Source organism: Phragmites australis, chromosome 8, assembly GCF_958298935.1.
Source record: "Phragmites australis chromosome 8, lpPhrAust1.1, whole genome shotgun sequence".
Lineage (NCBI taxonomy): Eukaryota > Viridiplantae > Streptophyta > Magnoliopsida > Poales > Poaceae > Phragmites > Phragmites australis.
Window position 1 is genome coordinate 36,145,062 of NC_084928.1, and position 17,164 is coordinate 36,162,225.

At 47.0% G+C, this 17,164-nt stretch overlaps 3 protein-coding genes across 3 annotated transcripts; all 3 read right to left on the reverse strand.

Annotated features, from left to right (window-relative positions):
- Positions 1 to 284: 284 nt before the first annotated feature.
- On the reverse strand, positions 285 to 1,708 carry LOC133927333 (large ribosomal subunit protein P3). The gene is made up of 2 exons (XM_062373750.1): positions 1,419 to 1,708; positions 285 to 653 (listed from the first exon to the last, which is right to left on the reverse strand). The coding sequence occupies exons 1-2, from the start codon at positions 1,614 to 1,616 to the stop codon at positions 489 to 491; spliced, it is 363 nt and encodes a 120-aa protein (XP_062229734.1). The 5' UTR covers positions 1,617 to 1,708; the 3' UTR covers positions 285 to 488.
- Positions 1,709 to 2,094: 386 nt separating this feature from the next.
- LOC133927334 (cation transporter HKT2;4-like) lies at positions 2,095 to 4,280 on the reverse strand. The gene is made up of 3 exons (XM_062373752.1): positions 3,079 to 4,280; positions 2,754 to 2,987; positions 2,095 to 2,606 (listed from the first exon to the last, which is right to left on the reverse strand). Exons 1-3 carry the CDS (start codon positions 4,197 to 4,199, stop codon positions 2,408 to 2,410), a joined length of 1,554 nt encoding a protein of 517 aa, XP_062229736.1. The 5' UTR covers positions 4,200 to 4,280; the 3' UTR covers positions 2,095 to 2,407.
- A 9,814-nt stretch (positions 4,281 to 14,094) lies between these two features.
- On the reverse strand, positions 14,095 to 16,080 carry LOC133926014 (cation transporter HKT2;2-like). The gene is made up of 3 exons (XM_062371745.1): positions 14,797 to 16,080; positions 14,489 to 14,713; positions 14,095 to 14,299 (listed from the first exon to the last, which is right to left on the reverse strand). Exons 1-3 carry the CDS (start codon positions 15,963 to 15,965, stop codon positions 14,095 to 14,097), a joined length of 1,599 nt encoding a protein of 532 aa, XP_062227729.1. The 5' UTR covers positions 15,966 to 16,080.
- Positions 16,081 to 17,164: the final 1,084 nt, after the last annotated feature.

Sequence of the window (17,164 nt, forward strand, 5' to 3'; positions counted from 1 at the left end):
GCATTCACATGTAAAACACACACTAAGGCACTTCGCTACATACTGCAACCTGGTCGCTAATTTCAGGTATAACTGTAAGCACTAACACACATACACACTTGATTCTGCTGAACCACAAGTACAAGGATACATCTCTTGATTATGTGATATGCAACGAATTTACCAGCATAACCGACCAAGCAAGTCGAACATCGATAAAAGTAATTCAGTTCAATGTACACAAACTGATGAATTCAGTTCGATGTACACAAACTGATGAGGCTTATAAAATAACGCAACAGGCATGGCAAGAAAATCGGCAGGATATTTCATTCTAAACAACATAACCAAATCCTCACATAAACTGGTAACACATGCGTCACTTGTAACAATTAATAACACGAGTTTTCTTAACAAACTTCGGCAGGTTCAAAAGCATCTGGCTCGTGCCGACAGGACAGCAAAACTACCGCAATAGGACCATACAGCTTAAGAGCGTAAAATATGATTTAGTCGAACAGGGAGAATCCCATGTCGTCATCGCTCTCTTCCTTCTCCTCTACCTTTTCCTCCTTGGGGGCCTCAGCCGCAGCACCACCTGATGCAGCAGCACCACCACCAGCAGCACCTCCACTGACTATCATTGCACCACCACCGACGGCACCAACAATCACCTGCGTGAGTTCAAGCATCCAGCGTCAGGATTCACCAATGATGGCAAAAGTTTTTGTACTATGAAAATCAAGATAGGATTCAAGCAAACGACATTGACAAGCTAGGCTATCTAGACCATCACCATGTTGAACGGTCACTTGGCTCATTCGAACATTTCAGATTACTAGGTAAGGGCATTGGTAATGAAGTAGCATGAAACTACAAATTCACAAGCAAAGCTGCTAGCGATAGTGGCAATCCTAAGACATCTAAATCAAAGCCTTTGAATCCCAGAGCTTAGGACAACTTACAAACACAGTAACGTTGCTTATAATAAGATAAGGGCCCATGATTGAAGCATACAAAGAGTCCAAGACGATGGTTTATTACATCAAAACCCACTTTGATTTTGCTAATGTTAACCACCGATCCTCACACAGCAATAATTAATATATCTTAACAGCTGAAATTCAGCTAGTAACATAGTGAAAAGACATGACTTGAAGGTGAAAACATAACACTAGATCAACCATTTCCATAGCTCCTATGTCAGGATCAGGAGAAATAGAGGAATCAATCAAACTATGAGCAGTTCGACACTAAACCAGCTACACAACAATCCAGTTCCATCCAATAGCTATCGACAACCTATTGTTATGCAGACGCGAAGACAAACGGTCCGAACCGTAGCAAGTCGAGAACCTTCAGTCCCGAATACTGCGCATCTATACTCTATAGAACGTTGGATCCGGGGGGTTTTGGAGGGCGGCGTCGCATGACCAGACCTGGAAGACCGCGGAGCTGGGGGAGACCATGGAGAAGGAGGACTGGACGCCGGCGGCGGAGTCGGCCGCGGAGGCGGCGGCGACGAGGCGGCGCTGCAGCTCGTAGGGGGTGGCGGCGGAGGCCTCGATCTCCCCGGAGTGCTGCTTGGCCGTCCACTCGCCGCCGGTGTTCCGGCACACGAAGGTGTACACGCCCATGCCCGCGGGTCGCTGGTTCCCTACGTGCGGCGCGGCGGCGGCGGAGGAGGGGGAAGCGGAGGCTTTGGGGGATTGGAGACTGGAACCCTAGCTCGGGAGACGGGTTTATGTAGTGGCTTCGTGGGCCCTGGTTGGCCCGGGAAGAGCCCATGAGGCCCGCTTAAGGTGGGTTGCGCGTGGGCGGCCCAGATTAAGACCAGTGGGCCCCCGTTTAACATTTATCCCAACATCAAGGAAACACATAAGCGAATTTTTATTTTTAAATAAAAAAATTGCAGATCAAGTTCCGTTTTTCAAACTGCAGATCTAGACTCCAGGTAACCCGGGCAATACGAGTTGTAGATATCTAATTTTTTTAAATAGACATATATATTTACAATTTTTACAGAACATAGTAGTTCATGGACACTGTCCGAATGTAACTCGGATTCGGTAAAGAAAATTTGAATATATGAAATACAATTTAAAAGCCAACTCAGATTCGAGGCATCTGATTAGGCAAAAAAAAAAAAAGACACATGTGTTAGGTAACACTGCAGTTCATCTCCATGCACAACTTAATCAAAATTTGATTTAAGAAAACTTAATCTATATATATATTTAATTTCACCCTCCGCCGATCGCATTTCACTCTGGAACGCTGCACTGCTTCATTCCTCGTGCCCACGAATTATTCAAGGATTTTTCGCGCGTGTATGCAGCTGGGACATGCGTGTGCCTTGTTGTTTGAGTTTCAGGTTTGATTCCCGGACGACTAAGGTACCTGAAAATTTTCATGTCGTTGTTTTTGATCAGCTCCTGCGTTGCTGCTGCTGCCTGTGGAACCCTTTCAGCCTCCCGTAGAGCATCACGAGGACGAGGACCAGCTTCCCCTGGTCGCTCCACCACCCGGAGAAGCTGTACGGCCGGTCATGGCAGACGCTCATCTCCTCCGGCCGCAGCAGCCTCGAGCAGCTGTAACCGGTGGACAGCCCCACGTTCCCATACGCACTGCAGAAATCAAGACCAAGATACATATGCATCTCTCAGTGCTCAATCGTCAGATTAATCGTGGAAGAAAAAAGAAGCAGTTTTCAGAAAGGCTGCGATGTGATTATATATTATTTATGGTATTCGTCGACTCGTCGTGCAGCTCACCTAATCGCCTCGAAGATCATGTTGAACGTGGAGAAGTTGAGAGGGTCGCTGGTGAGCGATCGCCTCTCGGTGACGCAGACGAGCATCGTCACTGCAGCGTTGCAGGTTATCGGCGACAGTAACATTCTGTTCAGTGACAATCTTCTCTTCTTTCTTCCATCCTTGTGTTCTGGTTCTCCGCCGATTCTTTCGCCGTCGTGCACCGAGAATAATGTCGCCGAGGATGGGATGCACCTGAAAATGTTTGCGAATTTTGTCACTGGTCAATTTTTCTCTGTTGTGATCAGCCTGAACACAAGAACTCGAAGGGGCGCTAGCGACAGACATCATGGCGACGAACAGCACAAGCACCGCGGGCGCGACGAGCGAGCAGTCGACGGAGTTCTCCCCCGCCTGCCGCGCGTTCACGGCCATGAACAGCGCGTTGGTGATCTTCTGGCCAGCGGTGAGCCCCGCGAACACCGGGGTGTCCCAGTTCAAGCAGCAGAGGAGCGTCACCGCTGCGGCAGCGACAGCGACAACCGTGGCCGCGAGGAACGCCGTCTGCAATCCAGGCAGCAGCAGGTGCGTGAAGCCCACCGCCATGGCGTTCTTCGCCGTGAACTCAAGCTCTTCGGATCCACGTCTAGTGAACACTCTTGCTAGTCTTCTGATGGCCCATATCAGCAGCCTGAGGAACACCGGGAAGAGCGTGCTGCCGGCGAGGATCTGGCCGGTGAGCAGCAGGAGGAGACCCTGGTTTGTCGCGAATACTGCCATGCTCTCGTTCGTCGGCAACAACCCACCATTGGTGAAGGACGACACGGTGACCGACACCGAGAAGAGCGCGGCGTTGATGCTCTTCCTCGCCAGTACACCTCTTGCACTCGGAACATTGGCAACGTACAAGAACACCAGCAGAGAGCCAAGGAGAAAGATCATGACCGTGTAGGCCAACACCACAAGTCCTAAGCATCTGAGGCAGCTCTGCTTCTGATCATTGAGACCTGTGGATGGACTAATTGGTGGATTCACCTCTTCGAGATTCGATTCGTCGCAAACGGTGACCGATCGTAGCCTGCTCTCATCTTGATCTTGCTGTTTTCGCTTGCGGAGCTCAAGAACAAGTCCGAGCAGGGAGAGGAACATCTCACTGCCTAAGAGCATCAGGAGAGTCAGGACCACTATCTGAGAGCTGGAGAGGTCCTCCATCTTGACGGTGGCCAGTCCGGTGACCGTAACCGCAGACGTCGACATGAAGAACATGTCGACGTACCGCGGGCGGTAGTCGGTGTTGCTTGGCTTGAGCAGCGCCAAGGCAAGAAAACCGAGTAGATCAACGGCGACGAAGTAGGACAGGTGAAACAAGAGCGGGTTGAGATGGAAGGCGATGAACCGGCAGACGAGCACCGATGAACTGACGACATGCCTTGCAGAACTGACAAAGAAATGCAGCCGAATAGGCATTGGAGGTAGAGAGGGTAGTGCCTGCTGGTCTAGCTCTTTAAAACTTTACGATGTCTTTGTCTTAATTCAAGTGACATACGATCTCGATGGGGCTGTGTATATATACAATAAAAGACACAGTGATCATATGGAAATGCAACTGTTTCAGTCAGTCCATTGGCTAGAGATTAGTGGTGTGGAGGAGGACATGTGTGTAAGTGTAACATGGTTGATGCACCATGCAGGAGTTAAATCGCATGCCTGCACTGCAGAGCATACAGTGAGTTGATGCTTGAATACACGCAAAAGTTCAGAAAAAAAGACTCGAGAAAATAACAGAAAATTTTGCATGCGTGCGTGGTTAATCTTTGCCCAACCGTTTGCCATGCTGCCGAGGGCAGATACGACTAAGATGGCAAACTGTTGCAAGATGCAGGTAGGCAAGAAAGGCTCTTATTTGGCATGCATGCATGAATCTAGCTGCCAGGCCTTGCCCTTGAGGATGTCCTGCGCTGCATTGACGGCTCGGAAAGCGATTGCAGCTGCTACGAAACGACATCTCAGCTCGGAAGCATGCTTATGAGATAGCTGTATGCTGCAGTCGAATTCATGGCCAGGAACTCCGGAAGAGTTGCGATGCCATGCTTCGAGGGACATGTACAGGCACCGGTGGTCAGGAAACCGTCTTCGGTTCCTTGCCAACCATGGTACACGCACGCACCGTAATCGTAGCTAGGCATGCGGTAGCTACATCTCGAAGGTTGGGCCATTTTGAGTTCGAGCCCAAGCCTTCTTCTTCGTGCGTTGCTCTCTGCTGTGCGCTGATGCTCCAGCCCTGCCCGACTCTCCTCTACCAATCCGGCGCGTCCTGACTCCAGCGTGCCTCCGCAGCATCCGTACTCGGCTTCCCGGCGCGTGCAACTCCGTGAACCGCCGCATGGGCATGGAGGAGGAAGGTAGCACCACAGGCGAAGCACGATACACAAATCGTGGCGCCCTCCAGTTTCATTCATTCATTCATACATATATATATAGTTATAACAATATCAAATATAAAAACTAATTTATAATATATATCATATATATATATATATATGAAAACTAGTTTGTATTTTTAAGTATAGACTCCCGATTTGATTCATATATGATCTTGTTGTAACTAAAGTATATATTACTTTATAAGATATACATTACTTTCTAATATGTATGTGTGTGTGTCTATATATATATATATATATATATATATATATATATATATATTGAGATGTATATATATTTTTATAAGTGATTTTTTAAGATATATATACTATTTTTTAAAACGTACATACTTCTTTTTAATACTTATTAGAGAGAAAGTATGTACAACAAAAGTATATATATATATATATATATATATATATATATATATATATATATATATATATATATATATATATATATATATATATATATATATACACACACATGGATTATACGTGATGAAAATCCTGATATACTGAGTACGAGATAAGTTCAAGAAATATCTATCTAACCAATCCCGATATATTGCAGTGGCCCTGAGAGCGGCGACGGGGACAGCTAGGGCCAGCCCGGGGGAGGGGCGTGTGAAGAACAAAGATGTCTGCTTAGTTACATTAATCAGGCAAACAAATCGGCTAAACAATATTGAACTAATAGATTGTTGTACTAAATTTGTAAAAACTTTCTATCTACATAGTTCATCTGATATGGAGTTAAATAATTTAATATCTGAATTAAGGGTTATACACTTGACTTTGCCGGATAGAACAATATCTGCTATGGAGGTTTTTGAATTTGTTAGAGAAGTGGAATGCTATCCTAATGTTTCTATTATTTATCAAATCTTATTTATTATACCTGTGACTATGGCATCGGCTGAAAGAAGCTTTTCAAAGTTGAAGTTATTGAAGAACTATTTGAGGTCAGTAATGTCTCAAGAAAGGCTAAATGGTTTGGTGACCTTATGCATTGAGAAGAATTTGCTAGATGAGATTGATATTGATACCATCATTAGTGACTTCGCTTCTGTAAATATTAGAAGAAATTGTTTCAGATGATCTCCACAAGTAAAGTTATATTCATATGTTATTTTATTTTTGTAAGCTTAGCTATATTCATTGTCTCTAACATGTATAATCATATTCTTATATTTGTTTTAGATTTATGATAAGTTGGCTTCTGTTTTTAAGTTGGTGACGGAGTCGTGATTGCTAATCTTGGTGCTGATAAATATAGAGATTTGACTGAGAAGTATGTCTTTATTTTACCTTCTTATATAGTCATATGTCTCGTCTGCATCTTGTTTTCTCTGTTTATGTTATTGTGTATTGGGGCATGCTATTTTTTCCATATGATACATACAACTGCTATTTGTTTGATATAAAAAAATATAACACTATTGTTTTGAATCACTGTACTATATAAATATTTTAAAATTTATATTTAATGGGAGCCTTATTTTTAATCTCACTTCGGCTCGTTAAAATGTCAGAACAGCAGTCATTTCTGCTCGCCGGAAAGACTCGGCCCTGCAGGCGGTAAGCTGATTCTCATTACTGTGCTGATTTCCAGGTACTACGGTTTGTCGGTTTGTTTGCCTGATTAATGTAACTAAGCAGGCATCTTTGTTCACATCCACTTTGTATCTTAGCCGGTCCATGCATGAGCAACCTTTTGAACTTAAACTGAGCTATATTTTGAGAGCTTTTCAGCTTCACTGTATGAGCAACCTTGTGTGCATAAACTGAACTAAAATTCTAATATTTTCTGTTCCAATTGCGTGCTTGAAAATTCTTTTCTTTAGGAACATGTATGCTTGAAAATTCTGAGGCAATGTATACTCTGGTGGTTGTCGAATTTGAATGAATGGTTCTCTATGGACATGAAGAATGCTACGTGTTTATGACTAGATGTTTAAAGAAAGAGAATGCTAAGGATCTACATAAAAATTATAATTTTTAATACAAACAAGAATCACATATGCTTAAAAAATGTAATTTACAATATAAATAAAGACTACATATACTTAAATATGGTTAACTATATTATTAGCACTAATACAAGTAGCGGTGCTTAAGTAAGCACCTTACACTCTATCTAAGCACATGTGCTACTACAGTTGAGAAAAAAACCTTCTTTTTTTCATAAACATCTCCTCTAAGCACTCCTATTGTACATGCTCTAAATTACCATGTGATGGCCACCGATGCACGAGATGATTGGTGCTGTCAGTTATTGTGTGTGAGAATCATATTGTTTTTTTAAACTAGTACTCACTTGTATTAAACAGTAATGGAAACAAATATCGATGAGTACAAGTACATACAGAGTGGAGAGTTGTCCCAGCCAACTAGCAAAGAGAACCTTAAAAACAAAATAAATTAAAGATAAACCTTTGAAGACCTCAGTGCTTGCTGGAGTCGCATCGCGTCGTCAGACTTTCTCACCGCCGACGCACACGTCGGAGAAGAAAGAAGATGCCAGGCAGGAAATCAAGACCAGATGATGCACCATCGCACAAAGGCTTTCAAGTGAGCTGCAACAGTGTCCCGTCACTGAAGATAAGAACAAAGAGCCTATGAACTTCCATTGGCCAGGGATGCACCTCATGCAAATCACCTGGCCATGGATTTGATCGCACCGCCCAAAGACGATAATGAAGAAGACCAGATCCACTTGTCGCACTGTCACACTCCCTGTAGCCACACCACCTCTGCACCACACCATGACAAAGATGGAGGCCCAGAAGACAACTTCGAGCTGCCAGATGAAAATCCAGCAACCCAAACACAACAAAACACAAAGGGGACAAAGAACATCCCACCCCATTGTATCACACAAGCATACTCATACACGCAGCCACATCGCCGAACTAGAAGGACGGGAGCGCGCCCAGCACAAAGATGCTTAGGCCAGAGCGAGCCCAGGCACACCGCAGACGCCGCATGGCCATAGACAAAACCCAGCACCTAAACATACCTAAAACTAAGAAGCTACTATACTAAATCTACCTAAACTTACTGTTATGAAGCTAGAAGGGGACCTTCACCCTATTCCACGTCGTCGGAGACAAAAGGGGAGGGGCCTGATTTGGCTTCCAAATGGCGATCTCTCGGAAAATCTCCTTTCTGCACTGTAGCATGCTAAAAGTGATGAAAGCCTGTGAATCATATTGTTGGATAGTGGAAGAACTCCTGTCATCGCTTCGAGTTAAAAAAAAAACACTGGAAAACTATTTTCATATTCTGCGTGAGGAATGTAAATCCATTTTTGTGCAATGTGCAGTGTTGTCCATGGCTTTTTGCAGCTAGTTCGTTCTGCTGAGTTTTGAACCGGTTACTTGAAAATCTTGTCCGGTTACAGATTTTGAATTATATTTTGTACTGAACTACCATTACCGGACCACAATTTAGTACTACAGTGGTAATGAAAGAGGAATAAAATTGGTGGAATATTATGTATATTGCATTGAGTTTTGATGGCGGAATATATAGAGCACAAATAACTTGGATATCAAGCAACTTTTGAGATAAGATAGAATATAATCATATCATATCATAACAACCGGATCATTATGTATCATATACCATATACTCTAATACCCTCCCCCTCGCAGTCGCAGTAGGAGCATCATAGACGATGAAACTGGAGAGGAAGATGAATGACATCTCGCCGCAATCGAAACAATGCGATGCATATGCTATGACTGGAGAAACCGATGAGTTGCTCATGCAGATGGTAGCCCTTGTGCCTGATGTTGAGGTAGCCGAGGGAGGTGAATAGCCGTGGTCAAGGATGACGTGCGTGAGGTAGCCGTGGTCGACGAAGCCGTAGTCGAGGTTGCAGTGGTTGAGGGAACCACACATGAAGCCACGGGTGCTAGAGGGCGCCATGGTGATGGGCGCAAGGAGGCTCGAGGGAAGAAGACGGTGACGCGGATGAGATAATCATAGAAGAGGATGTCAATGCCGAATTCAACGCAGTTGAGGCCATCGAGGACGAGACATGCATCGTATTTGCCAAGCCCGAGAATGCGTCGGGAACAAAGGCACTCACCAGTGTTGCCAGTATTGGGCGCGCGAAGGTAGGGAGCCCAACCATGCACCACTGTCTAAGGGACCAGCAGAGAAGGCCTCAACGGTTGCGTGCGCAGAGTGGTGAGAGGAGAAGGTGCCGGTGTAGCCTGGAGATGCCGGAGTAGACGAAGAGGTCGAGGAGGAGACTGCGATGTTGGTGATGAGGTTGTGCTGGATGAAGACGGTAGAGGCGAGACTAGTGGCCTGGAGCGGCGACAGCAGGATCCGAGAGCGTGGTGGCGGTGCTCAAAGAAGCTGGCAAAGAACACCCGAACATCGTGACAAAGACCAAGGGCACCAATGACTGAGGCAATAGCGTGCCGAGAGAGGCAACATCGGTCTACCGAAGCGTCGTGGCGCATGGGACAGTGATGAAGGGCGACAGCGGGATCCTCCGTTCGGCCGGACTGCATCAGGGAGGACGTTGTGGCGCTACGGAGGCACGACCACTAGTGGCAGCACTACGGCCTGAAGGCAACATAATGGCATCCCCGGTTCTTGGGAGGGAGATGCGCGTACTCGGGGAGGATGGGAGCCGTTGCCGATTGGCCGTGAGGTGCTAGCGTGATCGGCTGATCAGACCGAGGGCACACGAGGTGGTCGTGGCATAGGCATCCCCATTGGTGTAGGCGACGATGAACCCACGACGAGGGTGTGCGAATGGGGTAGATGGGCGGCATCGCGTGAAGACGTCCTTAGGGCATGCCGAGCCGTGGTCGAGTGTGGGCGGACGATGTCGAGGGGAATGCAGACATGGCCGAGAAGCAGTCGAGCAGGGGTAGCTGAGGTTGGAGGCATGCAGCCATGTTGACGGGCGACTTGTCCTGTGCGCGATGGCGTGGAGATGGGCGATGGGTGGATCCAGGCACCGTGCACGTGGTTGATGCAAGCGCAACGGTTGGAGATGTGTAATGGTCGAAGTGGCAAGGTGGTCGGGGCAAACAGGCGTGGACAACATGGTCGAGCGACTTGTAGTGCCATGCAACAACAAGGTCAGGGGCGAGCCAATGCTTGTCAACTGACGGATACGTGTGGGGTCGGACAGGGGTGCATGGTTGGGTGACTTGGAGTGTTGAGGTGGGCACCAAGCAGATCCAGGCACAAAGACCTACGCGCGGGAGATGGAGATGGGCGTTGACCAACGCGTGGAGACAAACGATGAGGATCCAGGCCATGCGCGTGGAGTCGACGAAGAGCAGCCGGCCATGCCATACGGGTAGAGGAGCTTGTGCCGTGTTGAAGCCGAGGTCAGAGTAGAGGCGCGAGGATGATGGGTGGCAGGCGATGTAAACTGATCTTGGATTAGAAAAACCAAAGAGAAACGCCAATCAACGACCGACGAGAGAGAAAAACTCAATCAACGGATCGGTAAAAGACTCTCTAGGGTGGTCGACCAACATGATCGACAATACAAACCTTATGTACAGGCAACGCTGGCGCCAACAGAGATCAAACTCGTGATACCATGAAAGAGGAATAGAATTGGTGAAATATTGTGTATATTGCATTGAACCTCGATGGTGGAATATATAAAGTACAAATAAGTTGGATATCAAGCAACCTTGGAGATAAGATGGAATCTAATCCTATCATACCACAATAATCGGATCTTTATGTATCATATACCATATACTCTAACAGGTAACTTCACAAGATAAATCTATCTCAATTTCTATCTAAATGTGCTCTAGGTTTATATAATATGTCTACTTTACCGCTCAAGAGGATTGTAACCTATTCTAGCAAAATAAATTGTAAGTATGTAAATGTAGAAACGTAAATAAGGTAGAGAGATAAACTCGGCACAAGAGATTTTTATCCCGTAGTATCGATGGCATGAATGTCACCTCTAATCTACGTTAGAGCTCCACAAAGGATATGCTCTAGGTCAGCATGACTCTTCCAGTCATGTCTCTTGAGCTACCAAGTCACCAAGACAAGATCTCAAGTACAATGAGCAACCAAGCCACTAAGGTAAGGTTTGATCACTAGCCTCTCTTCCGGTTACTTGCTGCCTTGATCACTTCAGAGCTTGAGCTACCAAGGCAAGGGTCTCCGTGTTTTCGTACACATGTCTTGCCGTCGCTCCACACCAAGTCAGAGGGTCAACAAGCTTGAGTCACCAAGACCTAAGATGCCAGTGAGTTACCAAGAATCCAAAGCACCGACATACCACTCGATACAAGCCAGGATCACTCATTGATCCTTTCTTCAAGCTGCAGCACCTAGCTACAACTCACTCTAGGCTTATAAACACTAAATACTCTTTAATCTTGTGCTTAATCGCCTTGGATAATCACTTTAAGCACTTTGATGGTTTGGATGTCTTCTCAAGTGTGTATGAGCTTCCTCTAAACTCCAGCAGTAGGCCACCTGTCAAATGACTGAGTGGAGGGGTATTTACAGTGGCGGATCCAGCCCATGTTAGGGTGGGGTGCTGGACCTTTTACTCTTAAGCTTTTTGGGCTGGGCCCGTGCTATGTGAGAGGGATATTTTAGATTTTTTCTGGATTTTCTCCTTTATTCCTCCTGGGCTGGGCCCGTGCTGCAGCCCCCCAGCACGGGCCCTGGATCCACCCCTGGGTATTTATAGCCTCAAACCTACCAACTAGCCATTTTCCCAATGCCTCAGAAAAGCTGTTAACACCGGATGATCCGATGTTAGTACTATCCGGTGAGAATAGTAGTACTAACATCGGATCATTCGGTGAGTACAAACTCAAAAACTAACTATTGGAAGTCCACTCAAAGCCTCTGTGGACATCGGACATTCCAATGTGCATTCAAATCCACCACCGAACCTTCTGATGAGTTATCTTGAGCCAGACCGTGCCACTTCTTCTTTACAAGAAATACTCCGGTGTGCACAAATCAAGCTCCGGATCTTCTGATGGGTTGATCTTTAGTCTTCTGCACTTGTATTCTTCTTTTCAAGAAATACTCCGGTGTTACCCAGTGCAGATCACCAATCTATCCGGTGAAGTCATCAGCCTTCTCTCCGTTTGTCAGAAATACTCCAGTGAGTTCAACATACAGAGCACCAGACTATCCAATGAGGCTATCAACCTCTGTGCACAATGCTTCGATGAGTGCAAACTCTTCTGCACCAGACTATCCGATGAGGTCAATCATCCCGGGACTTCTCCAATTCAATTAAACTTTGCCCTAGGTGCGATGACTTCTTGATATATTGCATCCATGAGACCTTCTAACATATATTTTTGACACACATATTAGTCCCAATGACTACATTGTCATTAATCACTAAAATCACAATCATGATCTAATAGGATCATTTTCCCTATAGACCGTTGATCTCAGTGACCGTGAGTATTTCTTTTTCAAAACAGAGATTTTGTTTATTTGATTCCTGACAAATTGAATGTTAAGGAGTTGTTGGACTGAAGCTCATGACAACCTTGTGGCTGCAGCGTACGGTGGGAGACAACAATCAATAAGTAAGGAGGCACTGTAAAGTCGGTCACTAACAAGTCTTAGGGTTTGTTTGATAGAGCTTGAGCTTCAAGAATTCTTAGAGTTGGCTAGGGCTGACAATAGGTCAGGTCGGATCCAGATGAAGCAAAACCATACCCGACCCAAAACCAAATAACCCAACCTAACCCGTACCTAATTTACTAATCAAGTGGAATCTCAAACCCAAACCTGAGCTTGTTGGGCTCCCGTCAGGTTTTGAGTGCCCGTCGGGTTGTCCTGTGTGGGCGCGTGGGCACTGTGGTGGTTGCCAGGAGGCGGCAGCGGAGGAAGGGTCTGACAGCGGAGGGGCGGCGAGGCAAGGAAACTACGACTGGGCGATAGGGCAAGGCAACAACGATAGGGCAACAACGGCAACGACAGTCGGGCGATAGGGCAAGGCAACAATTATAGGGCAACAATGACAACGACAGTCGGGCGACAGGGCAGGGCAGCTGCGGCCGGGCAACGGGGTGGAGCAATGATGACGGGGTGATGGGGTGGGGCTGTGGTGGCCGTGTGACGGCGGTGAGGCGGGGTGGTGACGGACCGACAGATCTGCAGCTAGAGGAGGTTGGGTAGTGATGAGGCGATGGTGGTGGCAGGGAGGCCAGGCTGCGGCTGCCCAGTGGCAGGGAGGCGATAGTGGCAGCAGGGAGACCGGTCGACGGGGAGGCGATGATGGCGGTGGGGAGGCAGCGTGCATGAATGTGTGTAGTGGGTTTCATGTGCTGATGGGCTGAGAATGTGTGTGAATGGGCTGAGTTGGGTTGGGCCTAGTCATGGCAATCTGTGGAATGTATGGATTTTTGACGACCCGTGGGCACCCACAGGTGAAATTGAAAACTCGAGCCCAACCCGATCCATTTCGGATACCTGACCCTTTAGACCTGTGGGTGAAAATTTAGATCCGAACCCAAACCCGTCGGGTGCAGAACCCGTTGGTATTCCAGACACACGGGTCCAATTGCCAGTCCTAGAGCTATAGGCAGGACCTTTGATTGAGTCATCTTGTTCTTATTTTGGACTAAAAACAGAGATTTAAACTAATTTATTTTGTTCTACAAACTTCAAATACTACATAGATCTTGATTAGTGCCTAGTCAGATCGTGTCAGTTCCGTGTTTAGCTGAATTACCGATACCTTGATGTAAACTGATAATGTAGTGCAAAAGAGACTGGATAAAAAAGAAAATTTTGTATTGCAATTGTGGAACATCCACGAGCACATATTTTTGTGCAATATGTTCAAACTTGAAGCCTGAACATTCAGGCAGCACAGTAATGACAGATATACAAAATCTGATATTCTTGCCTTTGCAATCAATCTTGTTCAGCATTGCTGTGCTTTACCCTAACTTCCAGGATTTACCTGTGCCCTTGGTGAAGGCCTTGAGCCTTCCATATAGCATGACCAAAACCAGCATCGACTTCCCTTCATCGCTCCACCATCCAGAGAAGCTGTATGGCTTGTCATGGCAGATGCTCTCTGGGTGCAGCTGCTGCAGCCTAGAACAACTGTAACCGGTGGACAGTCCTGCATTGCCGTATGCGCTGCATAGACAATAAAATATTTCAGCAACTCAGAACATCATGAATATTTTATCTTCAAAACATTTCCTAATCTAGTTTATTACGATGTGTAGGTCTGACAACATGAGCTGCTTCTACTATCTTTCCTGCAAGGTGACTAGCAGAGTAACAGAATGGCATCGATCGATCACATGAGAAGAGATAACACACCTGATGACCTCAAATATCATGTTCAACGTGGAGAAGTTGAGTGGATCATTTCTGAGCCCTCTCCTCTCAGTGATGCAGACAACCATCACAAAGATGATGTTGCACCCGAGCTGCGGAAATGCCAAGTTCCGCGCCAAAAACCCCCGTTTGGGTTCCACTTTCTCATCCCTGCAGGTTTTATCATCTTCACCTGGAGGTGCAAACGTGGTCGACGATGGCAAATACCTGAAACCAGCAAGTAGATTTTCAGACATATTGTCAGGTTCTGAAGTAGGGAGTACTTGTTGAATAGAGTGCCGTGAACTCACATCATGACGATGAATAGCACTAGAACGACGGGGGAGATGAGCGAGCAGTCGATGGAATTGTCCCCTGCATGCCTTGCGTTCACTGCCATGAACAATGCATTGACAATCTTCTGGTAAGAGCTGAGCCCATCGAACACCGAAGAACTCCAGTCGACGGCGCAGAACAGCGCGGCAGCCGCTGCTGCAAGGCCGACGACCGTCGAGGAGAGAAACGCTGTCGGCAACTTGGGAAGGAGATGAGGAAACTGCAGCTCCGTGGGGTTCCTGATCATGAACTCCAGCCCTTTCAGCTTGGTCACCCTCCCCAGGAACCATACCAGCAGCCTCAGGAAGAGAGGGAACAGGGTGTTGCCTGCAAGAACCTGGCCGGTGAGGAGCAGTAGGAGGCCTGCGTTCTTGGAGAAGATGGCCACGTTCTCGTTTGTCGGCACGAGCCCTCCGTTCGCGAAGGAGGACACCGTGACCGACGCCGAGAACAGAGCAACGTTGATCCCTTTCTTGATCAGTGTGGCTCTTGCAGTTGGCACATGGGTTATGTACAAGAAAACTAGAAGAAAGCCAAGGACATGGATCACAGCAAGGTAGCCAAACACTATTAATCCTAAATATCTCACGCTCCTATTCTTCTTCAGATCATTACGGTTCAAAGATGGAGTTACATGCACTGCTTCTTCAACCTGCAACTCTTCACAGATAATTGCGGCTCTCGTGGGTTCTATCGACTCAAGCTTGACAGCAACTGAACTGACCTTGTTGTTGCCTGCAGGATCGGGCTTGTCTTGGTGGTTCGGCCTGAGCAGCATGAGGCCTAAGAAAGAGACAAAGATTTCACCCCCTACAAACATCAGCAAGGTCAGGACTACGATCTGAGAGCTCGAGAGGTCCTCCATTTTGACGGTGCTGAGACCGGAAACCGTCAGAGCAGAGGTTGACAAGAACAGCATGTCGATGTATCGAGGTCTGAAGTCAGGGTTGCTCGGTTTCAATGATATCAAGAGCACCGAACCGATCACGCCAAAGACAAGGAAGTAAGCTAATTGGATGAAGAATGGGTGGACACGTGAGGCGACGAATCGGTAGACGAACACGAAAGAATCAAGAACATATCTGCTGATGCGAATGAAGCTGTGCATCTTGCTGTGGATGAACTCATAGTGGAAGCCCTCCATCAGATCAACGGGGTTATGTGCCTGACAAACAAATGCGCGCGTCTGTGTGACAAGATTGGGTTGAAGGGCATGCTATTTATATGGGCCCAAGCAATGCATCGTTAGATCGGTGTCGACATGGGATTGAATGAATTCAGTTTTAAAAAAATCAATCATTGGGCATGAAACAGATGAATGCAATCAAATCGTTTCCCTTGAAAAAAGGCAATCATGCAGTTAACCAATCAACCATTAGCCTGCCATGTTTTATGATAAAATCGTTTCCCTAAAAAAATGCAATCATGCAGTTAACCAATCAACCATTAGCCTATCATGTTTTATGATAAAAATGCAATTGTTTCCATAAAATCGTTTCTCCTCACAGGCTCTAGGGTTGCTTAGGATCAAACGAAAGGAACACTCCGGTAAACCTCTCACAAGTAAAACTACGCAGGCTTCCCCGCGTCGCTCTCCCCAGAAGCGACACGGGGGAGACACGTCACCATCATCAGGAACCCTACACTCCACAATCTTGTGCGGGCCGCTGCCACCACTACCAGCCTACGACGGTGGCTGGTGGCAGCATTCGTGGTGACCTCACCCTCCCCTCCCTCTTCTTCCCTTCCTCTCCCCATTTTGAGCGTCGACGTGTGATTCTGGCGGGAGGATTTGGCATCGGCGGTATGGATTCGGTGTCAGCATGGCTTGTGGTGTCAGTGGCGTGGTTTCTGGCATCGGTGTGGGCAGATCTAGCGTCAGCGTGGCTTGTGGCGCCGGTGACGTGGATCTGGCATCAGCGTGGCGGGCTCCGTCGGTGGCTAGCTGAGGCGGAGATGGGTCCTTCTAGCGCCTGGTTTGCTGACTGATGCCACGTTGTCGGCCGCCGCCCTATCCGCCCGTCGCCTAATCACCATTGTGCAGCTACCTGGCCGCCCTTGCTTGACAGCTGGTCATGATTGCCGATGCAGATGATGCCCGTCCAAGAGCACGTTAGCTAGGACGAGTTCTAGGACACGAAACCCGCTCAGGCGCGCGGCGTTTGGCGCTCACCGCCACATCCAGATCGGTTGCCGCGATGTTGTTCTGAGGTCACCGATGTCGTCTTGCTACTTGTGTGCTCGTGTTGTTGGTAACGGCTACTAGTGCTCATCGCTTTTGTCTGCTGGTGCTTGCCATCGTTTTTCTGCTGGTGCATGGTGCTGCTTGGTTGTCGTTTGCCC